We start from the raw sequence: 26,464 nt of genomic DNA, 5'->3' as shown, positions 1-26,464 counted from the left end.
ATTTATTTATTTATAAAGTACCTTTGGAATGCACATATGCAAGTGAAACACAATTGGTATTAACAAATATACCTTCTATTCTATGTTCCCACATGTCTTCCGATAAAATTATTACCTCACTTGTTTGGGTGGGCCTAGTTCCCCGCTACAGGAAAGGGCCCAAACGCACCAAGAATGCATCACACTAAAAAAAAATATTTTGCATTGTCGGTATTTGTAGATTTTGGGCCCTAGCCAGGGGCGTAGCTAGAGCTTCTGGCGCCCGGGGCTATCCCCCAGATTGCCGCCCATGGCAGGTAGGGGGGTGCGGGGGAAAAGGACGGCGACACTATAAAAATATACATTAAAAAATGGAACGACGAATCAGTGCACACAGACCCACACCCTCTGTGGCATGAATCGTAACCTAGACAAGTTCCTACTGTATAGGTAGCCTGGAGGAAGAGGTAAAAATTAAATGTCACTTACTTAGATTAGGGCAGAATAGTGTCAGTCAACCGAACCATCCTGGTCCACTCGTGGCGTCATCCTGAAGTTGAAGGCGGCAGCTACTAACTCGAGGACAGTCACAGGATTTAAGGCTGGGGCCGGGGCTTGTTGCAACAGGCAGTGCAGTAAGTGCACACAGAGTGACACAGGCCAATCAGCCCAGTGCACGTGTGCGTGAGATCAACCAACAGTGCCAGATAGTAGCAAAGGCGCAACTAGAGCCAAAATTCAAGGGGGGGGGGGGGGGGGGGCAAAGAAAAAAATCTAATTCTTCAAGCAATAGGCAGAGTGGAGATGCAGGGGATCTAAGAAGGGGTAAAAAAACAACAAAGCCTCATTAACAAGCAATGGTCTTTAAAAGACCTGTGAAGTACTCTGCTACAGCTGTGTGTGTACCAGGGAAGCTGTCACAGCCTAGGCTGCCACACACGACGGGGGCTGAAACACTTTGAGCCCAATGGAACTTGTGTGCCTGGGACAGTCAGCAGTAGACAGACACTCAAACTGCCTACCAGTTGTGCACAACAGACAACACTGCACACTAGTCACTCCCAAGTGTGGAGGGGTCTCCTAGTCTCCAGTATCCGACCCTGATAATGACCCTCATATCACCGTGTGTGAGACTGTTGGGTACTCAGAGGGAGGGGCTGCGGCCTAGCTAAAGCCGCGGGAAACACACTCACCAACCAAGCTCTAGTCATTGGGCAGGCCGCAGCCAGCAGCGCTGACTGCTGAGCACACAGTGCAGCTCAAGAAACCTTATGCACAGGAGGCAGCCAGGCTGCAGGCAAGGGCCAGGCCTGGCGTCGAGGACGAGGCGCTCAGTCTTGTCATGTACAGGTATGCCGAAGGCTCTTTCAGACTAAAGAGAAGTTGTTTCTTGAACTTGTGTGTGTCGCTTTAATACATTTTTTTGCATAACGGGATAGGCATTGGCTCAAAATGACAAAATTTAAATATTAAGCCTCGCACCGCGCCACCCACCCAATGTCCAGGCAGCACTGTCATGACTGTCAGACAGTTTGTAAAGTGAACTCTATAGATGTACCCTATGAGGCATGTGCGCCACCACAATTGTCTGGTAAACCACAGTAAGAAGTGATGTTGAATAGCACACACCCAGAACTGAAGCCCTTCAAAGCTCAAAGTGGTCTCAGATGTGATATTTACAAAAGTGTGGTATTCGAGGTGCAACCTATTCCTCCCACAGTTCGCATGCAAACGAACACTCTCTCGAGCACATAACCGAGCAATGCAGTCGAAGATAAATTACTCTGATTTTTCCAAAAACTGCTCTACATTTAAAACTGATGAAAGCATGTAGAGCAGCCATTGGGGCACAGTAGTAATAAAAAGCAAGTGTCTATATTTGTTCTAGACTGCTTTATAGCTCTGATACTTTGATAATAAAAAAGTGGTGCCAAATGAAGGAGATTTTATGAAGATTTGGTTTCCGAAGAAATGCATTAAATTAGTAGTTTCTGAATACAGTGGGGGAAGTGTTCTATCTCGCCGTATTAACATGCATCGACACGTTGAAGCCACTTTGCATTATATTCTAAGTGATTGCATACATCAGAGCTTATGCGCGGATTCCGCCGCAGTGGCAGATAAAAAAAAAGTCTACTTGTGGGGATATTAAATGTGAATGTACACTGGAACTTTGATACGCAAAATGCAGGAAGGCTCCTCCACCCCACTCCCCGCTCCACCTCCCCCAGCAACAGCTACAGCCATGTCGCAGACCTTGGGGTGCAGGTCTAGGAGGTTCTAACAATAGCGTAGTAAAGTGATTTGCGTGAGACTGGGCGGGCGGGGGCACTCGGAGGGAGCGGGTGCACCGGGAGTGACACTCACTGACAACACCAAGCTCTTTTACTCCACGGCGTCGTTGGGCAGGCAGGCAGCCGCAAGCAACTCTGCAAGTCTTATTCTACCCGATCTGGAGCCAATGAACTGGAACTTACTGGCGCCGGCGGCGGCAGGAAGTCCCGCGGCCTAATAATGATTGGCGGTCAAATTGTTCTTGAAGCAGCTAGAGCTGCCTGCGAGCAGTTACGCCCAAGCCTGCCAGAAGCAGAGCGCCTCGACTCTCCAGTAGACTCCACGCCAGCCTGAGCCTGGAAACGCAGCATTCGCGCTTGCACTTAAAACACATTTTTTTTAAATGTTTATTTATTAAAGTTTTGTATAGCGCTAGCTGGACCCGAGGGTATCAGAGCGCTTCACAACAAGTACAGAGACATCAGACAAACATTGAGGACGGAAAACATGGCAAGGGGCACATGGGCGAGTAAAGTCTGTACAATAGCAGCCAGAGCGCAAAACAGGGCGGAGAGTCATAAGCAAGTCAACCAGCTCTTGGGTCGCAGAGATAATGGAACTTCAAAGTCAAAAGTGGAGTTCTAGTATGCTCCAGAACGCTGGAGGAAGAGGACTTGGAGTAACATCTTGAATTTCGGGAAGGATGCGGTCATTCTGATGTGTGGGGGGATGGAGTTCCAAATCTTGGGAGCATTACCCGCGAAGGATTTGCTACCAGTTCTAGGATGCTTGTTTCCAGTCCAGGGAGGACCTGGCTTGGCAAATCGGGCTGGACTGTTCCATTGAGGCACAGGGTCAAGACTGATTTGCATATGGCCAGGTCTAAACTGGAGTGGCATGGTGAGCAAAAGAATGATGGATTTAACCCAGATCTCTGGACTGTGGGTGAATGTTTTTATTTATTCTGCATTCCGTCCATCAATTGTGTGTCTTTTGAATTATGTAGAAGTATGCAACAGTAAAATTAAACTACAAACTAAACTTAAGGAGGAGGGTGGTGTATGTACAGTGCTAGGGATAACTTCACTGGGTTAGATACCAGGTTGCAGCTGTGGGCCTGTGAGGTCCACCGATCTTGTCTGTACTCAATGCAGCGCTCCCTTCCCAAGTAATTGCCATGGGCACCTGAGGTGTCGTAGGGTAAACATGTAGAAGATTTATTTTACTAATGAAATGTCGCTATATACAGATGATTCCTAATGGTCGTATACATTCCCACTTTTTCCATCATCACTGCTTGTCTGTGTCTGGTTTTCCCAGGATAGCAAAAATCTTTTTTCCATTAATCTGCATTAGGGTTTTGCCGCACTCCCCTAGCTTCTTCCCAACTCTGGGCTCTATCCTCAGCGGCAGTCCAGCTAATTACTTCATTGTTCCATGTTGTGACCTGTGGCCTGCTGACCGATTTTCCACATCAAGGCTATCCTTCTTTTGGCCAAGCCCATGGCTAGGTATATTAACCTATTCCCGGCTTTGCGCTTATGTGGCTGAGGGAAGAGTTCCAGCAAGCAAACATCAGCCATGGGGGACAACTCCCGTCCCAGTGATTCCTTAATCTTAGCCAAAATTGCATCCCAGAATTTACGCACCACTATACTTCCCCAGGTCATGTGTATAAAGTCTGCATCATCATACTCAAATCTCGGGCATTTCCACAATTCCCCCGTAAGTGATGTTTAGGTGACGGGGTGTCATGTATGACGTGCACAAAGTTGAACTGTAAATGCCTGAGTCGTGTGTTACGAGAGATCTTCTTAGGGAATTGTAGGATCTTGCCCCACTCTGCATCCATGATTTTACTGTCTATGTTCCTTTCCCACTTCCCTCGTAACGCATGCAGCGGCCATAGAGACGCACCCAACAGCGCCTCATCGAACCATTTTACCTTGTGCCCTGCGTCTCCCTGGACAATCAGTGAGTGTAGAATTGGATGGGTCTTTGGTTCGTCACTGCCCCTCCCCCATAAGTGCCTGAAGGTGCGCACCAATGCCTCGTACTTCAGAAACCATCCCAAAGGAAGACCACAGCTATCCATCAATTTTGCAAACTGGATCAATTTCTTCTCTTGGTAACAGTCACCTACTGTGTCCAATCCTGCCTCCGTCCAGGCAGGCAATTGTTCTGCAGTGATTATTGATTTTGGGTCTCCATGCGGTAAGCCGATTAACGGCAACATTGGAGTATATTTCGGAACGCAGGCAGTTAGGTCAGGCAATGTTTCCAGCTCTGTAATGCCGTGACTTGCAATGTTGATCTGTACGGGACTATAATTTTAGGGTCTGGTAGCTTAGCCAGCAAGAGACTGGGGTGGTCCCCATGCCACATCAAGAATGTTCCCACTATGTTCACTCCTTCAAGCCACTACGCCAGCCACTGCAACTGGGTGGCCAGGAGATACAGCTCAAAGTCCGGCTCGCCAAACCACCTTCCGCAATAGGGCGCTGGAATGTCTTCAGTGACACTCTCCTCCATCCGTCTCTCCAAATAAGGTCTTGCAGCAGAGAGTCCAGCTGTCAAAACCATCCAGTGGGCATAAAAACTGATAGGTTGACTAAAAATATAGAAGACGGGGTAGCATGACCGTTTTAGTCAGTAGGATCCTGGCCATGATAGGTAGCTGCAGGATACACCAGAACTGCACACATGACCGGTGTGCCCTAGCCAGGTTTCTCTCGCTCAGGTCATCTAGAGAATAAAAAATGTTGGTGCCTAGATATTTAAATGAGTGTGGGGTCCAATTAAGGTCAACCGGCAGGGTCACAGGTCTGGCCACAGGGAGTAAATACGTCTTGGACTTGTTTACCCTTAGGCCTGACATCAATCAAAAACCCCAGGAGCCGTAAGGCTGTTTCAGAGCCCACCACGGCATCCCCTAGATAAATCAGGAGGTCACCTGCATACAAAGTTATTGTATGTATCCTACCCTCTACCATAAGTTCCATTCCCTCGCCTCCTTGGCTGAATACCGCCTCCAGCAGTTGGAAAGCTAGTGCAAATAGAGGCAAGAGAGGGCCTTCCTGTCTGGTGCCTCGTAAGATCTTTTACAGTGTGGATATTGTGTTACCCGTCTTGACTCTTAATGTTGGACAAGAATAAAGGAGTTTCACCCATTTCTCCCACTTCTCCTCGAGTCGAGGCTCATGCTTCTCATTGTCTCAAACAAGTAGTCCCAGCTCACTGTATCAAACACCTTTTCCAGGTAGGTTGATAGGACCACAGCATGTGACATGGTACTCGCTTCGGAAAGGTATAGTATAGAGTAAAGTCTGCGTAGGTTATAAGAGGTATTGCAGGTTGGGATAAACCCATTATGATCTGGGTGAATTCGGGACTTCATATGTGGGACTAATCTAAGTGCTAGGACCTTGCTGAGAATCTTGAAATCCAGGTTGTGCATGGAGAGTAGTCTGTAATCTCTCACTTGAGCACCCACCGCTGAGGTCTTAGGAGTGGGATCAAAAGCGCATTCTGGGTGGCTGCAGGTAGGCCACCTAGTCGTAAGGATTCAGTGTACAGTTTCACCAGCTGTGACGCCAACCTGGGTGCAAACCTTGAGTAAAACTCTGCAGGGAGACCATCAGGCCCTGGCGTTTTGCCATGTGCCATGTCTGTAATAGCTTAGAAAGCTTCTTTCATAGTCACTGGGCAACCCAGCTCCTCTTGCGTCTGTCTGTCTATGGTCTGGATTCATAGAGGGGCCAGGAAATCTTTAAATGCTAATTGTGTGGCTGGCAGGGGGTCTATATAGCCTCCTGTAGTATTCCCGAAATAGTGTTAATCGCTTTAGGTTCATAAATAAATTCACCTGCCTCAATCTTGGTGCAAGTTATCGGTGTTCCTTTGGGTTTCTGGTTTGATCAACCTTGCCAGTAGGTGACCAGCTTTCCCCTCCTCCCTCTGCACCTTGTCAAGGTATTCCCTATGATTGTGACATTTCAGTCTCTCTAAGGCCTCGTTGTATTGTGTATTTACATCTCCCAGTCTTGTCACGCATGTGCGTCCATTCCCTGTGCATTATCTAGGCTTCTCAACTCATCCTCTAAGTCCATCAGTTCCTGCTTGATCTCCCTCTGTGCCCCTATTGACTGACTCAGGCAATGTCCCCTCACTACCACCTTAAATGCCTCCCACTTCACCAGTACTGTAGACGCAATGTGAGCATTATCAGAAAAGAATGTGTCAATAAGTGTACTTAAGGATTCTCAGAGTGGGTTATCTCCAAGCATCGCAGGGTTAAGCCTCCATAAGGGGATTGAAGGGCGCTTACCCAGGGGCTGGTAGATCATCAGTAAAAGGGCTATGATCAGAAAAGGTTCGCCCCAGATATTCAGTATGCGTGACAGAGCTACTGAAGGCCGGCATACCCAGGAAGGTGCCCACTCTGGGGTGTAATTGATGTATAGGGAAGAAGTAAGAATATTCTCTATTTGCCGTGTGCCGCACCCTGGAAATATCCTCCTCCCCCAATGATTTCTCCAATCACACAACCCTACTGCTATACGAAGTGCCTGCGCACCAGGAAGGAGTGGGTGTGAACGGTCCTCCACCTTATCGGCAACACAGTTAAAGTCTCCTCATCACTGCATGGCTTCCCATGAATTCGGCCATCTGGGCCAAAAGGCAGGTGAGGGAAGCAATCTGCACCTGGTTGGGTGCATATAGACTGCTTAGCATTATCTCCTGCCCAAATAGTCTCCCCACTATGAACACATACCTTCCCTCCCTATCTACAAGGGTGCGCACAGGCTCAAACGGGACTCCTGCTCGCACCCATATCAGCGCTCCTCGAGCGTAAGCTGAATAGGTTGTTGCGAATGTCCGCCCTCTCCAGTGCCTGCACAATTTCTCCACTTCACCCCTAATCAAGTGTGTCTCCTGGAGAAGGGCTATATGGATACTTCAACGCTTCAAGTATGTGTACATGTTATGACGTTTGGCCATGGATCCCATCCCTTTTATGTTCCATGTTAGGAACTTTACCGTGGTTTGTGTGGGCAGCATAGTGACTGAGTGAATCTTTTATTTTGGTTCTTGCAGCCTTCCCACCAGGCTGGTCCCCACCCTCTCCTGCAAACAAGAAAAAACAAACCAATAGTAGACACTTGCATTGGACAACTCCCCGAACCCAGGGCAGTCAGGCAACAGCCATCGCCCAAACCTTATGCAAAACATCAGTGTCTAGCAAAGGCCCTAACCAACCACGGAGAGGACCATAATGGGGTGATGGCTGGAAAAGAAGTCTAATGGAAGTCCGATACTGGCATGGGCCACACCGGCCTGGATTAAGTCTAGTTCAGGCTGGCTTCCTGGCAGGGCGCCCCCAAACCCATAAGCTTTGAGGGGTGACTGTGTAGGGTTCATAGTTAAACAGTTTTATCCGCCGTCTTCGGGGTCACCACTGGGAGGTTGTTACTACCCTCTCGGTAAGAGTCAGATTCTGGTCCCTCAGTTCCTTTCACTGTGGGTGACCCCGCTTCTGATGGTGATTGCCGGTCTTGAAGGATCTAGCCACCGCCTGCAATGCCGCAGCTCTCTCCTTCGTTTTGCGACGGACTTGGCTTCTTTGAAAGGCCTTGCCTTAGACGTCTCCTGGTTTCCTTTCTGGGCTCCCAAACTGGAGGCGAGGATTTTCGCTCCGCCTGAGGTCCTTCAGTTGTATAGGTTTTGATCCATTCTCATGCCATCTTGGGTTCATCACAGAAATGGGCCATCCCATCTAAGAGTATGTTCCATCAGGCTGGAAATCGAGGAAAGAGGCTCAGCGTCTTTGGACCTCTAGCATATAATCAGGGAACAAGGAGACTTTACTGTTGTCTACTGCGTATGGGCCATTAGTGCGTGCCTTCTGCAGCAGGGTATTCCTGTCCTTAAAGTGTAGCAATTCGGTCATCACCATTCCCGATGGTCGGCTCAGAGCTGGCAGCGTGGCCGGAACCTGATGAGCTCTTTTAAGTGTATAAAATGTCAATAACCCCTCCGGTGCCACCACTGTGCAAAGCCAAGGTTCCAGGTAGGCGATCACATCATTGCCTTTCATCCCCTCTAATAGGCCCAGGATTCTGACGTTGTTCCTTCTGTTACGACCCTCTGCATCCTAGGCCTTGCGTTCAAGCATGCAGACCCTCTCAGTGAGTTCCCCCATCTGCAGAGTCAAGGCTTCCTGTGCCGGCGTGAGGTCGGCTATCTATGATTCAGTCAGTTTTACTCTTTCGGCTAGTTTCTTATGTTCTGTTCTAAGGAGTCTCAGCCCCACTGACACTTTACTTATGTCCTGATGTAAAGTGGCTTTGGTGTCAGCTATAACTGCTGATATTTGGGCCAGTTGTTGTTGCACTAGATCCTCCAGTGGGTGTTCTGTCCTTGATCTTGCTGTTCATCCACCTGGTCTTGAGCGGCTCCCGTCTGCCTTGCCCTAGGTTTGCCAATCTTGACTCACAATTCGTTCAGAAGGTATAGAGGCAACGGTAATGAGATGCAGATCCACCTGCAAAGCGCATTGCCCAGTATGATAGCGTGTAGCCAGTTAGGATTGTGGGGCCATGCGCGCCTCCAAGGTCTTATTAGTCAATAACTATAGTTGGTAACCATGCATTGGCCTAGGGCCTCAACAAAATTGCCAGTCCCCTCTGTTTGTCGCAAGCACTCGGGGAGGGTTGTGGGGGGTGTCACTCCTCTGACTCGCCGGTGGACCCTTTTCAGACCAGTCAGTGTCTCAAATCCCAGGGGAACAGCCCCAAGCAGAATCCCATCCAAGGCTATATAATGCAGGGGACCTCAGTGGGTCTCAGTTATTTGCTCTCTGCACTGTCGGGCTTCAGCACCCTCAGACTTGTATGCCCTATTTTCACAGCCTACCTCCCGTTGTGGGCCCCAGCCAGCAGGTAGTCGCTTCCGGAGTCCTCAACAATCCTTCAACCAGCCCCTGACTCGTTATTTCCAGCCAGGGTCATAGGGAACACTCCCAGGCCGCCGTTTGCATGCACACAACCCCGTTGTGGTCATTCTGTCTGTACAAGAGCCTTCCCTCCATGCCCTCTCAGCGCCGGGCTCTGACCTAGACCATGAACATTTGCTGCCGCCACTCACCGCCCATCTTGTTTGGCAGTCTTTGGGTCGCCTCCTGGCTGTTCTGCGGCGTCCTCACTCGGGTGCAGCAGCGCCACTCCGAGCTTCGCAGCTCTCACTGCCAAAAAGTCACCACCTCAGCACTGCACTTCGCCACGCAGCGCGCATCCGCCTCTCATGGTTCCAGGTTGATCCAATCGCTGTCCCGGTCTGAGCTACCTCTGACCAACAGGTCGCTGTTTCTGAGGGGGTTCAGGACTGCCCCCTCGCTCTTGGGTCCCAAGCTCTCAGGCACCTCCAGGCCCCATATGCGCGCAAACAACCTCCGGGCACGCCCTACCTGGCCCAGTAGCACCACGGTGTCAGTCAAGCCTCGGGTTATGGTTCTGGCACAGCACGGCAGCTCTGCTCCGCGGACGTCCTCACTCTTGCCCAGAGCACCCGACAGTTCTCTCTCTCCACTAGGCGGCTCCCAGCCGGTCCTCACAAGCCCTGACTGGCCTAGGACCTCCACAGGAGCTGCACTGCCTCTGTCCTGCGGGGGATCCAGGCCGCCATTTTAGGTAGTGCAGGTCTGCCTGCTCGCCTCCAGATCTCAGCGCTTGGGCCTTCTCAAACAATGCACTGCCCTGAATCGCCCTCGGCGACCGTCGTCCAGTAGAGATGACTGCTCCACCAAGCACATGGGCCCCCAGCCACGAAGGATGTAGTAGGATAATTGCCAGGCCGGTGCGGAGCTTTAGGCTCACGCGTCTGACATCTTAGGCCTGCAAGCTGTGCCCCAACACAAAAGGTCCTTCTGCGTTACATTGATAAATCAGCAATAGGGGAAGAGGTGGGATTTGGGTCCGTTCTCTGCCGCCAACCATTAAAAGCTACCAACCATAGATATTTTTTTAACTAGACAAACAGGAGATTCCAGGGTGATGTCTTGCATGAATCACACAAGGTTTTCTTACCCAGAATGCCCTGCAAACCTCAAACTTTGACTGAAAAAACACGTTTTGCTCACATTTCTATGATGAAAGATCTGGAATCTGTGGGGCGCCACAACCCTCCTTCCACCAAGTATTCCTACAAGCCTCCTACTAAAAATGGTATTTCACTTGTGTAGATGAGCCTTGTGCCCGCCCAAGAAATGGCCCAATACGCAACATGGATGCATCACATTTGTCCACTCAAGACCGATCCTTTTTTGCAAAGTGGGTAGCTGTGGATTTTGGGCCCCCAGCTCAGCTCGCACTTAGGGAAACTTAGTAAACCTGCACATTTTTTTAATCTAAAATCTGGATAACTAGGGGAATTCAGGGGTGCTTGACTTGCAAGGCTCTCACTAGATAATTATCCCCAGAAGCTCTTGTAAACGTCGAACTTTGGTAAAAGAAAAAAAACACTTTTTCTTCCCATTTCTGTGACTTAAAGTTCAGGAATCTGCGGGGAGAAAAATATTTCCTACCACCCTGAGTTCCCACATGTCCCTTGATCAGAACGGTACCCCACTTGTTTTGGTGGGCCAAGAGACCACGACGCAAAAGGCCCTTATACGCTATGCTGTCTGCTCCTATATCAAACGCCAGCAGGCCCAGATAGTTTTTCTGCAAGAGACACACCTTACCTGCAGGGGAGTTGGACAGGCTGCAAAGGCACTGGAGAGGCATTCTATGTGCTACTACCTACTCAGCGTACAGTCAAGGGGCGTTGGTGTGGATTCGTCCCACCAAAAATATCTGCTGCCTCTTCCACATCCAGGACCAGGTAAGGGGTAGGTTTCCCCATGCTGCTTGCCTCATCCTTGACTTGGAGAAGGCGTTTGATACCCTGACCTGGCCTTACCTATGTGCTGTACTCACCCGCATGTGTGTGGGGCTTAAGGTCCTAGCATACACAAAGATACTGTACTCAAACCCCACCTCCTGGATCTGTTTGGGCCGTCACATCTCAGCTCCCTTCTCGATAGGCCAAGGCATGTATCAGGGGTGCCCGCTCTCCCCCCTGCTTTTTGCGCTGGCTATGGAGCTCTTAATCATACGTGTCCCGGGGGGTCTTGAATGGGGTATTCTTTTGCCGGGCGAAATAAACAGTGTGTCCCTGTATGCGGAAGACCTGCTTTTGTACATAAGGGACATAAAGGCTGATCTTGTCCCCCTCCGTGCCATGCTTGCAGACTTAGCTGCAGCGGCCGGACTGCGAGTAAACTGGATGAAATCCGCTGTTTACCCACATTGCACTTACCTCCCACCACGAGAGGTGGTGACTCCTGCTTGTTTGACATGCACAAGCCCTCCGCTATCTGTGAGTTTGCCTATATTACGCTCTTTGAGATTTGTATGAGGGCAACCATCACAGGGCATACTTTCCTAGGTAGGTTTTTGGAGAACACTTACCCTAGCCCCCATTGGCAAGATTGCCCAGGCGAAAATGGTCATTCTGCCTCGACTATTATATTACTACGCAAATCTCCGAGTCATCCCACCCCACTCCTTCTTTAAAGAACTGGATGCACTCCTCTGTTCACTCATTTGGGGAGCTGACCACTGGGGAGTCGCCTTGGCCAAGATGCAGTTGCCATCAGACTGAGAAGTCTGGGAGCTCCATCCTTCGAAGCATATTTCCTGGCGGCGCAGCTTCAATGGCTGTCCCGTTGGACAACTCGGCGCTATATCAGGGAGGCGTGCCCAGAAACTAGGCCGCTGCTGGCAATTCGCTGCCTACTCCTACCGGGTCCTGTCTCGTCCCGACTTACCCCATACAGGTGTTGATAGCAAAAGCTAGTAGGGCTAGGATACATCATTTCTCCCGTGGCATTCCACCTATACCCGCTGCTACCCCTGGTTGGCTTTTTCCAGGGGCCGGGACTATTACGAGGCTGGAAATTACGTTCCTGGACCAGGCACTCGCTTCTTGAAGTGGAACTCCTTTCTCAGAGGGCCCGCTTCTCCCCTTTGCCCAACTAGCCTAAGAGTGTGGGCTCCCTCCAGGGCAGTTTCTCCTCCACAGACCACTCATACACTCCTGCCAGTGCCTTTGGGATCTATCCGGGGGTGAACTAACAACACACCCAGTGCTAAAAGCCATATTGATCATGAGACCAGGTCGTCACCTCATCACCTGGCTGTACAAGGCCATACGTGCGTGGCCTCACTGCTAGACACACTTTGCCAAAAGTGGGAGGGGAGTTCGGGAGGATACTTCATGATAAAGAATGGGAAAGGCCAAAGTATTCCCAAAGAAAGTCTCCCAAACCTCATGTTTCAAGAACATACAGTTGTTTATCCTACATCAAGCCTAACTAACACCAGCGCAGCTCTACCGCCACTTCTCAGAGTCACACTTTACTTGCCCCCGATGTCGAGCCCCTGAAGTAACGTTTATGCATATGTTATGGTCCTGCTTGGCCTCACAACATTACTGGTGCACCATCCACGCTACACTACAGGAAGTCACAGGTCTACAAGATATATACATGCGGGAAGCCTGGTCGCTGGGCGTCTTCAACGCAGGAAGCAGCACAAGGTGCACACATGCTTTGCAGCACTGGCCCTACTTTTAGCGAAGCGTGCAATCACACTACACTGGCGCGCTCCCACAGGCCCCCCAGTGGAAGCATGAGTGGAGGCGATGCGCAAATGGGCCGCTGAAGAGGAGGAAACGACGGATACACCATCGCCCTATCTCCCCACAATGGGCCATTTTACTCACACACTTCTAACAAATTTCTGACAAAGGTCTTGCACCCCCAACACAACATCCTCTACTCCTCCCAATCCGGCTTCAGAAAAAACCACAGTACGGAAACCGCCCTCCTCACCGCAACAGACGACATCCGCACCCTACTGGACAAAGGAGAAACAGTAGCCCTCATCCTCCTAGACCTATCAGTGGCGTTCGACACAGTCTCCCACTGCACCCTAATACGCAGACTCTACGACGCAGGAATCCAGGACAATGCCCTCGACTGCATCTGCTCCTTCCTCTCCGGCAGGACGCAACGGGTCAGACTCCCCCCTTTCCTCTCAGACCCCACACCTACCACCTGCGGAGTCCCCCAGGGCTCCTCCCTCAGCCCAACGCTCTTCAATGTCTACATGGCTCCACTTGCCCCCATCGTCAGAACCTACGGACTCAACATTGTGTCATACCCAGACGACACCCAGCTCATCCTCTCCCTATCCAACGAGCCCAACACCGCCAGACGCAACTTTCGAGAAGGCATGGAAGCCGTCGCCAAATGGATGAAAAACAGCTGCTTACAACTAAACACCAACAAAACATAAGTACTCATCATGGGCCCAAACCCCGACGCCTGGAGCGACACCTGGTGGCCCTCCGCCCTCAGAAACCCGCCAACCCCCACAGACCACGCACGCAACCTGGGAATCCTCCTGGACTCCGAGCTCAAAACGGACTGCCATATCAACTCTGTCTCATCTTCCTGCTTCCACACCCTCCGCCTCCTTCGTAAGACCTTCAAATGGATCCCCCTCGAACACCGAAAGACAGTCACTCACGCCCTTGTCACCAGCAGACTCGACTACGGCAACGCACTTTACGCCGGAATAAACAAAAACCTAATCCGCAAGCTACAGAACATCCAGAACGCCGCCGCAAGACTGGTCCTCAACCTGCCAAAACACTGCCACATCTCCCAGCACCTGCGCACACTCCACCGGCTCCCCGTCGAGGCGAGAATCACCTTTAAGATGCTCACCCACGCACACAAGGCCCTCCACGGCACCGGACCAGCATACCTGAACAGCCGGCTCAAATTCCACGCACCCCAAAGGACCCTACGATCATCCCAGCTTTCCTACCCCGAGGTCCCCCGCACCAGAAAGACCAGATCGGGAGGCCGCTCCTTCTCCTTCCTCACGGCCAAAGCATGGAACGCCCTTCCGCTCCACCTCAGACAGACAACATCGCTCCCCATCTTTGCAAGAAACCTCAAAACCTGGCTCTTCGACAGACCCTCTCCTTGATGGAATGGAACCTGCCCCCCACCCCAAGCGCCTTGAGACCCTTACGGGTGAGTAGTTGCGCTTTAACAAACTCCTGATTGATTGATTGATTGAAGGCTCATTTGTGATGTCCAGGTGGGCACTCCTCTCCACAGCTTTGACTAACCACCCCCATGAGAGCTGCCCTCCCCAGTGCATATTTAGCCGCACCACTGTGTAGCACAATAAAGAACCATAGTACAGTCTCCCTGAGCCTAGTATTGATCTCCATGTTGCCAACACTGAACTCGAACCATGGTATGGTATGGTAGGGGTATTTGTAGAGCGCAGCGTTCGCTCCGGAAGGAGCATCTTGGCGCTAAGAATCCTAGAACCATGCCCACCCTACCCCTCTCTCCCTAACGCCCCCCAGTGTTTGACCAAGTTAACAGTTTTGTTTTGCTTATGGGTGAGACACAATAATGCAAAACCAACCACAGAGGCAACTTAAAGCTTTTAGATCCACCTCCTGGCACCGTCTAAAGTTTACTACATGCAATTGAACAATCTGATATGCCTTTGGACTACAACCTTACTTCTTATGTAATGTACTTTAATGCACATGCTTACAACCTGTAATGCTCCTCATAACACCTGAAAACCCAATAAATACGTTTTTTTAAAAATAAGCATAAAATGTGCCAGGTTTCCACTACGTCAAATCTGGACAACACATTATGGGCCTTACACATTGCAGTTATACTCACCACTTATAAACTATTCTCCAGCCAATACTCTTCTTTCTTCCTTGAACCTCAGAAGTTGGAACCACTTACTTGATGGTTTGGAAAGCACTTAAAGACCATGATAAGAGGTAAGAATGCGCACTTGTAATTCTGCAACGCGGTATATTTACCCATTCTCAGCAGTCTGTCTTCCAGGGAAGAGACTTTGCTTTCATCTGTACTTTGGAGGTTTTTTGAATCCTGCTCCTCTGGTCGGTACGCGAGATAGGAGTCTTTCCATATGTCATTAGTTTCTTCAGGATAGCAGTGTGTAGTAGAATTAAAGCATGGCTTCAGTAACTTTTCAATAGAGTAGATGGACGGACATTAGGTAAATTGGGCACATTTAGGAAAAACTGCAATCTTCTCTTTCTTGAGAGAGAAACTAAACTGTCTAAATATAGATGGAAAACTAGTTGGACATAATAACTAGTTATTCATAATTGAGTGTTTTTGTAGCTAATTTAAATTTGGAATCTGTCATATGTAAAAAAACATGTTCTTGCTGAAATATAATGCTACGTTTTGATTACATTGTAATGTACTCAGATTGTTTCCATTGACCAAGTGCTGCGTCTTCGCAGTGCATTGATAACGTAAAATATCAGGACAGGGCTCTCTTCTCTGCACTCGAGGAAAGAGTGAGGAGAAATTTGAAGGTTAATGAGAAATAAAAGGTTCATCGAGAAATCGTTTAAAACAAATCATTGAAATCACGGATGGCTTCAGGTGGCTGGGAATTTTTAAGATAACTGGAGTGCGGCGGAGAGATTTTGTTCTTCATTTATATTCTGTTTCATTAGGGTAGATGACCCCATTATGAAAGAAGTAATTATTTTTGTTATTGTGCGGGTTTTTTTCCTCTCTCATCACTGTGTAACCCCGTTGCCTGACAGCTACATAGAGTCCTCGGTTGCTTCCTGACGATTTATTTCCTGGCCTCACAGAGTTCTGTCCGATAACCCCGCTGCCCTTGGCTGGGATGAATGCGCGCCAGGAACAATGCCCTCGTATAGGTTCCATGCAGATGCCAAACGCGCTTGACAATTACTCCGCCCAACCAATTAAACGAACATCGTGAATGAATGCAGAAGTTGACTTTCCTCCGTGCGCGTGACCTCCTTCCTCCTCGCGCGGAATGGGCGGGAGGAACAGGCCGCAGCGCGAGGGACGGCAGCCGTGGTGGTGGAGGCCGGGCAGCCGCAGTGCCCCTCAGACGGGGTTGACCTTGCTTGTTGCAGACCGGTTTTGGTATAATTATTTATATAAACAGGATTTAAGTAAATTGATAACCAGTAGCAAAAACGTGGGCAACGTCTTTACCCATCGGCTATTTTATCTGAGCTTAATCGTGCGCCATATCTGTAAGCGGGTTTGAATTAAAAGGGTATTTTACCAGTGACATCCGATCTCGGCCAATATGTCAGTGTGTTGTGTAATTGGGAAATGTTTAGAATACTGCCTCTGGTGCTTTTGTTGATGGACTGCAATTGATGTCTGTCAATCAGTTTGTCAGGTAACAGGAAGTGGAGAGCAGGGGACAAAGTTCTGCAAAACAAGAAAAACAACGCGCAGGTGGTGATGTACAACTGCATTCAGAATTTAATGGGCTAAAGTAGGCCCGATTGGGTATTTTGAGAATGAGGTCGGAATCCGAGCGTGTTTTGCTTACAACTTGTGGGCTACCTTGTTTCAACCCTTAACAGCTATACACATTACAGTCACATTATTACGAAAGGATTACATCTGAGGGCTTTAATACGCCGCAGAACGTAAGCCTAAAAATCTGATTTCCCAAAACGCATTTGTTATTTTTCTACTTTGGAAATTTGCCCCTGGTTTGCTTTTGGATCCCTTAGGCCTCAAAGTTTCGGGAAGGATAAGGCCCTGAACGCCGAGTGAAAAAATCGAACAAATGCAAATTCACATCCAAGATGCCTGGTGCATGCCACCGTAGCATTTTTCCTTTTTATTTAGTGAAAGCTCATTTGCAATACAATACTGTGTTAAGGGTTGGTCCAGGATAGTGATAATTAATTGTAAATTGAGAAATAGCTTTGCTTCAGAACGAGAAAAACCTGTCTGCCCACTGGCAATTAAAGCGCTATCAAATAATAATTCAACAAGGCCTGCCACGTTTTCTCTTCCTTCTCAGACCCAAAAGCTGAAAAATAAACATACATGTGATCGTGCGAGTCAAATGTTCAAAATAACACATCAAGCACCTGTTAATATATTGCTGCGTATATGCAATGCTTGCAAACCAGAATATGTAGCTGGCGCAGGACAACTTAGTGTGTAGCTCCCCTTCCTTATCTGTATTGTCGTTCCTGATCATCAGAAACCACAGCAATTACATGGTAAGTACAAAAGAGAAGGTTGATCAACGACGATAAAGCCCAGGACGGATTAGTGTAGTGTTTCCTTATATCTCAAGGCCTTATCTCACAACCTATCCTTCGCTTTTTTTTACCTACTTAAGCCATTTTCTTCTTTCCTTGTTTCGCACTCCTTGAAATTAAATCGTTTTATAATGTTATATATTTGTTATGGAAATGCATTTTTTGTTCTTGGGATTGTTTTCATTATGGTCTGACATTCATTAAGGGCATGACATCCACTTCCAATACGGTAGTTTTTCTTCATATGTATAGATATTCCTGATAAATAGACTTTCAAAAGCAGCATCACTTTAATGTTTTCCACTTGGAAATGTAACTAATCTGTTTCATACCAGATAATTATTCTAAAATTACTTTTTATTTTTGCACAGAATCAAACCTTATGAGGTAGATTTGTAAGATCACATTATGCTGAAATGTTGGTGTTTTTCTGTACTGTTGCCTGCCAGAGTGCGGTATCAATAATTGTTTTGTTTATCTTCCTTTAAGGCATATGATGGGTTTGCCAATATAGGAATATCACGGCTTCTGGAACCTTCTGATATGGTTTTATTAGCAATCCCAGATAAACTGACAGTTATGACATATCTTTATCAAATAAGGGCTCATTTCAGTGGACAGGAGCTAAACGTTGTTCAGATTGAAGAAAATAGCAGTAAAAGCCAATACAAGGTGGGAAACTACGAGACAGATACCAACAGCTCCATCAACCAGGAGAAGTTCTATGCGGAGCTCAACGATTTGAACCGTGAGCCTGAGCCGGAGCTGCGACCACTCGACACTGATGGACCAGACTTTGCTTCTCAGGATGCATCTGTATTCCAAAGTAACTGTTTGCTTCGTGAGTCAGGAATTAAAAGCCAAATGCCCAATGATCACCTAAACTCGAGCATGGCCTCCTCTTCTGCTGGCAGGACTAACAGTGAAAGCGGCCCACCAATATCAGTACAAAGTACATGTAGAACTTCTGGATCCCAAGAAGCCAGGACGAGTGACAGCACAGAAGTGGCGCAATCACAAGTTCAACCTCTGCAGGGCAGAAAGAAACTTTTGAAAGCGGACACTTTTCACTTTAATGACTTGGCACTTGCTAGTGATACTGAAGAGGAGGCATCTTCTACAGCTCTGTGCGAGAACATGAACGATCAGAGGCCCAAAACGTTGTGCCAGTCTAGTGGCTTATTAGAGCAGAAAATGCAAAGTACTGTAAGCCCAATGGAGGATTGGAGTCCGCAAGCTGGCTTGCAGGTCATCAAGCCAAGCCTGTCTCCCACTTGCAAACTTGGGTACTCTTACAACAGGGATGCAGATCTTGCTAAGAAAAAACGTGCCTCCCTGCGACAGACCGAGTCTCTTCCTGATCCGAACACTAGGCCTGATGTTTACCATGTAGAGGAACCTGCAGAATCCACCCAGGTAAAACCTTAGTAGATGCTCTGTGCTTTGAATAACCTTCAGTTGGTGGTATCCCTAGAGCTTGTGACAGCCTTGTTAACCGTATTGCATCACAGCCGAACTTAGAGTCCGTTATTTCTTTTCCTTGCATGCTTACTTTGTTTTGTGTCCATGAGTGATCATTTAAATTACTCAGTGCAACATATGGTAATCTTGTGCGCTGATACATTTAGGGGAATCCAGTATATAGGTATTCTATAATATTTTGCTTTTGTTAATTCATGGAACCGACTCTGTTCATTTGCCTGTTTTCTGTTTGTAACAGTAATGCTGTTAGTGTCAAAGTGTTAAAAAGGTGACATTGCGAAACTGGTGCTTGGGACACTTACTTGATATCCTTAAATTAACACAAGGACTATAGATAGCTCTTAACCAATAATCAATCCACAATAGAATGCTGTTAATCTCCAATAGTATCCTGCGTCGCATGCTGAGATTGGCTCAGCCAATTAGTATACTTAGAATGCTGGCTGTCATTGCTGTTGTTTGCTCGCATTCTAGGTTCATTGTCAGAGTCATGAAATAGATGGAGACAATAGTTATGATTATTTATATGTTTTAGGTGAGATAATGGTTATGCATGCTAATAGTCTTATCGGCAACATGCTGTCAGGCATTAACAGCTCCTATTTTATCCGCCCTCTCATTATGCATTTTGCCCTTCGGGCCTATAATTGCATTTGAGCAATTAATGTCCTGTACTGAGCGTGTTAACTGCTGTTAACCCTCTGGGCAAATGTAGCAATATTTAGTCTTTTGTGCAAGATTGCATCTGTTTAGGGACATCAGGTTAACTGTTTAACTAATGTAATTAACCACTCAGACACCAGCTGTATCTTCAAGATACAGATATACAGATCCTGGCATAAATATGCGCTATTCCCGCCCCAAAGAGTTTATTTCACTCTTTCAGATAACTGAACATGTGTATTTTATCACCTGCCATGTTTATTTAAGGTATCTGCAATACTTCCTTGTTGATCTAAGGTGGGGACCGAGAAATGGCCCTTTGGGGCCCCAAGCAAGAGACCACCAGCACAAGAACCGATTTGAGACAGAATTGTTTGGTTAGAGATAAACATGTTAGTCCTATGTTGTAATAAGAACTTACTTAGCAAATACGGAAAGGTAATGACTGGCAAACAAGGACTTTACTAATAAACAAGTTACATTTCATGATGAATATTAATGTTCCACCAAATACTTCATCTTTGTTGCAGAGCCACTGGTCTTATCTTTTGCCAAGGGAAATCCTAATTTAGACAGCAAATCCATAAATGTTGATAGGGACTGCTAGCAATATCCCTAAGTAGGTGGACTCTGGAACACATCATCTTTGTAGTGCAAAACCAACTTTGAATCAGTCGTTCGTGAAAACCCTCTCAAAAAAGCACTAAACGTTTCTAAATAACCACAAGAAACTGCAAACCCTATAGCCACACATGTGTCAAAATAAAAGACACCCTCAACTGAAAACCTAGAAGGTGAAAATCATCTGGGGGAACTGCAAGGAGCCTGAAAAGTGATTTTGCATTCAATATGCTACAAGAGCAATCCTTAGACCATAGGGACTGGGGTAAAGGTTATTTTATGTACAACACTGGTTCTCATTAGTATCATTCAAAACAACACACAAATAGATGCTAAATAACCACATGCTATCAATGCTTTATAATGAGAATGAATTCTCAATTTGCACCACCAGCTAGTTGAGAAAAATCTTATTGGTTGTATTGAAACCTAAAATAAAAAAGACACGGGAAGACAAATAGTCAAGATAGTGCAATGTGACCCCACTATGAAACCCAACACACAGCATTATACATAAATGTGAGAAAATACAGTAGAGCTAATCAATTTGTATCAAATAACCTGCTAATAAATTCTTAATTCAGTCCTTTAGATAATAGTTCTTAAATTGATTTGTTTGTTACTTCTGTTTTTGACAACTTTTCAGCCCATACTAGAAACAAGGGTCTCATCAGGACGAATAAAATATGGAGTCATCTGAATTACCCTAAAATAGGACAACTTTCGTGTGGATAAAACCCCAAAACAACAATAAGGGCACATCTTAATTGTAGAAGGCATCTATACATGGCAGTTCCATTGCCCGCTGCAGTCCCGTGTACATGCCGTTGCCCTATTTACTTTGGTCCTTTTTGGGTGTTGTTCCCCTATTGTAAGTACACATTTTTATTAGTTCACCTAGTCACGAGGTAGTCTTGTGTTTTATTTTATCCATTCTGAAGTTGTCCTATTTTAGGATCATTCAGAGGTTCCCATACTACATTCATCTTGATCTGACCCTTATATCTTGTGAGGATCAAAACATCGTCGATAAATAGAAGTCATAAACAAACCAATTTAGGAACTATTTTCTAAAGGACTGAATTGAGGTTTTTTTGTGGTTGTTTGCTACCAATTGATTAGCCCTGTTGTATTTTCTCACATTTTTGTGTATTGTTGTGTGTTGGGCTTCACACTGGGGTCACATTGCACTATCGTGACTGTTTTTCTTAGTTTTTTTATTTTTGTTTCGATACAACTGCGGGCCTTGGCAAAAGCAATACTGAGAGCCAAGGCGGGTTTAGGTGGTTTATTGCATGGAAAGACAGATGTACTATGTTTTTTTTGTCCAATGGTCTTAATCGTCCCACGCTGGCTCCTTTAGGGCAAGCCCTTCATGGATCAGTGGAGTGAAGGCGTTCCTCTGGAAGAAAAAGAAAAGAACAGAAAGGCTCAGTGAGAGCGCTGTCCAGTTGGACTATTAATGTAAGGGATAAGAAGTGGGGGGAAACAACACACATATTCCGTCACCAGTGAGTATGCCTGCATGCGTCGCCCTGGAAAAACTGGAGTGTTCCTGACGTCCAGCATTAGCTAGGAATCACTCTGACTTGGGCAACTTCCCTCTTGAAGCGAGCTAGCGACCCCGGTTCCTTTCCCCAGCAAACATGTGGCGGGTACGTACCTCCGAAAGCCACGCACCTCCAGGAACGTGGCTGGCCAATTCGTGGCGCCGGATGGGGTCCGATTCCCTTTTTACTTCGGATGCAGGAGGCTCTGTTCCTGTCTCCCCAGGGCTTTGGGATTCCGCCCTCAGTACCGCATCGTTATCTTCTCTCCCTCCAGTCTAGGGTGTCTGTTGTTCCTCCAGTTGGACTCTCAAGTCAGATTCTTGCGTCTCAGCGTTCTCTCTGCGGGGGCGGTCCCAATTCAACAGCCTTCTCCTTTGAAGACCGGAGTCCATTGGAGCATGTGACCAGCTCAGATGGGTAGACTCCAGAAGAGTCAGATTCTAAAAGGAGCTGCTTTTCGTAAAGGACACCCTTAGGGGCTGAAAACAGAGTAGTGATGTAAGGGGGGCACCTCATGACCACAACCAATTATATAAAATTGTTCTCAACTAGCTGGTCGTGGAATTTGTAAATTCATTCTCATTATAATGCATTGATTGCATGTGGTTATTTAGCCTCTAGGTAATTATGCATTTTTTTAATGATACCAATGAGAACCAGTGTTGCACATAAAATATGAAAAGCGGCTTTGGTCAGAAGAGGCTCAGGGCCCAATGATCTGAGCACAAAAATAGCCAGCTCTAAAGATGCATAGTTCACTGAACACAACGGTCAATCACATCATTAACAGACTAGTCTTGGGAGCCAAGTGGTTATGTAGAGGATGTAGCCTTATGGCTAGAGCGGCCGACCACGAAGCTGGGGAACTGGGTTCGAGTCTCTGCAGCGATGCTTAGCATCCTGTGATTCTGGGCAAATCACTTAATCTCCCCGTGCCTAACCAAAATCAATGTGTTCTCATGTAACAAAACTGGAACGAAACTGGTGCTCATGTAAAGCACTCTGATACCAGATCTCTCGGGTCTAGTTCGCACTATATAAAACTCTAAAAAACCACCCCAAAAAAAAAATCTAACAGAATTCCCCTAGTTCCTTTTATTGGGCCACCCCAGCCGAATCGTTAACAAGCAACATTCTCAAAAGGTTCTTGAATGAAAGGGCAAGCAACTCTACCTAGACATTTTTTTCCCTGTCTTATGTCTTCCTACATCAATTGTAGCACACAATGACTGCTGGTTTCCTCCCAATGCTTCACTCTTTGCACTGGCATACATGCTGAGCCGTCAGGAGATCAGGGCACAGACTGAGCCAAGGAATCCTTGCCTGTAAATCGACTGTAGACGGAGGTTTTTCCCCGTAATGTGGCCTAACTCACGGTTTCTGAAATTCCTTCTCCTTTGTCTTCTTGGAGCATTTGATTTCAGGCAGTCCACAGAAGGACAGGGCCGGACTGGGAAGTGAAAGCAGCCCTGGCAAATATTGCCAGACCAGCCCCCGTCCGGCGCGTAGCGAGCCAGCCCCCCTCCGGCGCATAGCTCGCGAGCGCCGTCAGCGAGCCCGACGGCCACTTGGGGGGTTTGGGGGGTTCTCCCCCCCAGAAATTTTTCAAAAACGACAGACCAAAATGGTGAATTTTACAGTACATTTTTCATTACATATTCAAATTGTATCAACTTTCAAAGCACAGTAAACAGTAGATGATGACCTTAAAGAACATCAGGTTACCCACCCAGTCATATGTATTCATAGGCATTCTTTCAGAGAGCACCACAAATAGACACAAGTAGTGAATCAGAGAGAACAAAGTAAAAGTGAGACCAACCCCCACATGGTGTGTAGCAAGCAAGCGCCGTGAGCAACCACTAGGGTGAGTTTGGGGGGTTGAACTTCTACCCCCCAAGAAAATTTGGGAGACAGAAAAGCCAAAACAAAGCGCGAGAGAGAGAGAGAGAGAGAGAGAGAGAGAGAGAGAGAGATAAAGAGGTAAGAGAGAGAGAGAGAGAGAGAGAGACAGATAAAGAGCCGAGAGAGAGAGATAGAGCTAAGAGAGAGAGAGAGAGAGAGAGATAGAGAGAGAGAGAGAGATATAGAGAGAGAGATATATATATATATATAGAGGGAGAGAGATATAGAGAGAGAGATATATATATAGAGAGAGATATATATATATATAGAGAGATATATATATATATATATAGAGAGATATATATAGATATATAGAGAGAGATAGAGGTCACCAAACCAGCAGCCTGATTATAACTTTAGAACTAACATGAAAACTCTCAACAATGCCATCAAACCCATACACCTCACACACCCACTTTTATAAGCATTCCAATAACACATAGGAAAGAACAGACACACCCCATATTAACAAGATCTACCAAGAACCCAAGCAGGTGGATTAGCAGACTCTACTAACACAGGTTAGGTGGAAGATCAAATTATCCAGACTCTACTGTGATATGTCTACAAGTACTAGAAGTGGGCGAGCAAAGAAATTAACAGGGAGAGCCGAGACAGAGCCAAGCCAAGGGTGAGCTCTGGCTGTAAAAGCTCATGCGCGAGCTGAGCCCTGAAAATCATGCAAGAAACAACATATTAGAATATAAGTTGTCTTCAAAATTTAAAAAAGTGTTTCTTTAATATTGAGTGTTTCACCTTAGTCCATCACATTGTATCTCTGCATCGAGAAGTATTTATTGCAAGCGAAAGGTTTTAAACTGAAATTTACAAATATTCCTGCCCCCGCCATGCTAAAAATGCTATTAGTGAACTAAGAAGCAAGTGAGTTGTCATTTCTACCCTATATGTGGCCTAAATTCTTATCATACAGAGAGCAACATTAAATCAATCACAAAAGAGGTTTTTTGTACTGCACACAACCCAAACACACTTATTTGAAGGTGCTCTGATAATGATGAAAAAGGAGGCTCTGAGGCAAAATATTTGCTCAGGATTACACTGTTTGGTCAACCACGGAAGCCGGGGTTGATAGCAGATTTTTGAGTTTCACACTGTGCAGTTCAGCCACTTGATGGTTATCTCTTTCTGACATCAAAGATTAATGGTTTGTCCTTAATTCTTGGAAGAGGAGATTAGCGTGTGGGTGACACAATCCACATTTTATTTTCTTACATAGTGCGCACTTGTGAAAGCTTAACAGACAAAGACCACCTTGCATGCTGTTTTTTAAATGTTGCAGGTAGATTTGTCAGATTTACAGAATGCGGAGCTGAGGCCAGGATTTAAACCTTGTTCCCCCCCATGTTACATGGTTGTCAGCTGTAGCCACTAGGACACATAACCTTCGTTCTTTTTGGGCTCAAGATTCTAAGATGAACCCGAGCTGAGCCAGAGCCGGCATTCACCTCAAGCCTGGTTTGAGCTTTGCTTGCTCCTGTCTAGCAAGTACAACTGTTATGTAACATAACATAAAATAACATTTGATCTCTAATTGAGTCATATCCTTCCATCAGTTGAGTGCTTGCTTTTTTTCAGTTCAGATCCTTCTGCCACGGTTTTCTATGATAGACCCACCTCCACTGGTGTGAGTCATTCCTTGCTTGACTTTAATCTCATTTGCCTGTGGTTTGAGGTCTATACTTCCTCCGAGGAGTTTAATTCTCTCCTGGATTGAGTCCTATCTTCCTTCTTTTTAATTTTTTTTTATTTTTATTTTATGTAGCGCAAACTCGACCCGAAGGTATAAGCCAAGTTACATGAGCACCAGTTGTGTTACAGATGGACACATTCATTTTGTTAGGCAAAGGGAGATTAAGTGGGTTGCCCAGAATCACAGGATGTTGAGCGTCCCTGCTGAGACTCGAACCCATTTTCCCAGCTTCGAAGTCGACTGCTCTAGCCGTTAGGCCACAACCTTGGTGGGGAGTTCTAGCATCTATGGACTAGTTGAATCTTATAAATTAAGTTGTCTCATGGTTAGAGTTCTATGCCTCCATTAATTGAGGCCTATAATCCAAGGGGTCGAGTCCAAACCTTCATTGGTGGGAGTCCTACAGTCCCATGGCCTTATCCTAGTCAAAGACTATAACCAGGATCTTGTCTCATGTCCTAGCAACAATAACCCTGGTGATGTACTCCTGAGGAGAAATGACCAGAAACCTTTACAATATTTGGCAAAGCAGCAAACCTCAGCCAGGCTTTAAAGATCACTGTGTATAAAACAGCATGTGTAAAGAGCTCTCATGAATATTCATCATGTGCCTCGTGTCTGAGCCCAACCACTCCAGTAAGGTAGGGTTGTGAATTGGGAGTGGCAGCTACTGGGATCCGTGTACAAAATAATTTATCGATGGAATAGATGGTGAACTGGGTCAACTCCCCGGTTCAGCTCTTCAATGTCTTTAAGAGAGAGTTGTTGTTGTGTATTAATGACATATAATTAAAGTTCCCATTCTGGTGAGCGCTATATGATGTAGAGTTGGGCAAGCCACTGAAGCTCTAGCCAGGCTCGAGTCAAGACAGATGCCTGTCTCTGGCTCAGCTCGAGGTCCTCTGGACCCCTCAAGACCAGAGGGAGCAGAGCTCTGCTTTGCCGGCCAAAGCAAAAGGGATACCAATACTGTGGCTTAGTTGTACAATGTGATACATGGCATCAATCCCGGCTGAACACATTTTGTGGCGCT

At 46.8% G+C, this 26,464-nt stretch overlaps 1 protein-coding gene across 6 annotated transcripts in view; it reads left to right on the top strand.

The window, feature by feature from the left end:
- Positions 1-26,464, top strand: part of EHBP1 (EH domain binding protein 1) — a 1,903,610-nt gene that overhangs the window by 1,218,178 nt on the left and 658,968 nt on the right. For all 6 annotated transcript variants that reach the window (XM_086927633.1, XM_086927634.1, XM_086927631.1 and 3 more), the window contains one exon: positions 17,989-18,915. In XM_086927633.1, coding sequence (XP_086783759.1) covers positions 17,989-18,915 — 927 coding nt within the window. The remainder of the gene's footprint in view (positions 1-17,988; positions 18,916-26,464) is intronic.

Source organism: Lissotriton vulgaris, chromosome 6 (assembly GCF_964263255.1).
Source record: "Lissotriton vulgaris chromosome 6, aLisVul1.2, whole genome shotgun sequence".
NCBI classification, from domain to species: domain Eukaryota; kingdom Metazoa; phylum Chordata; class Amphibia; order Caudata; family Salamandridae; genus Lissotriton; species Lissotriton vulgaris.
This window is presented reverse-complemented; position numbering and strand designations above follow the sequence as displayed.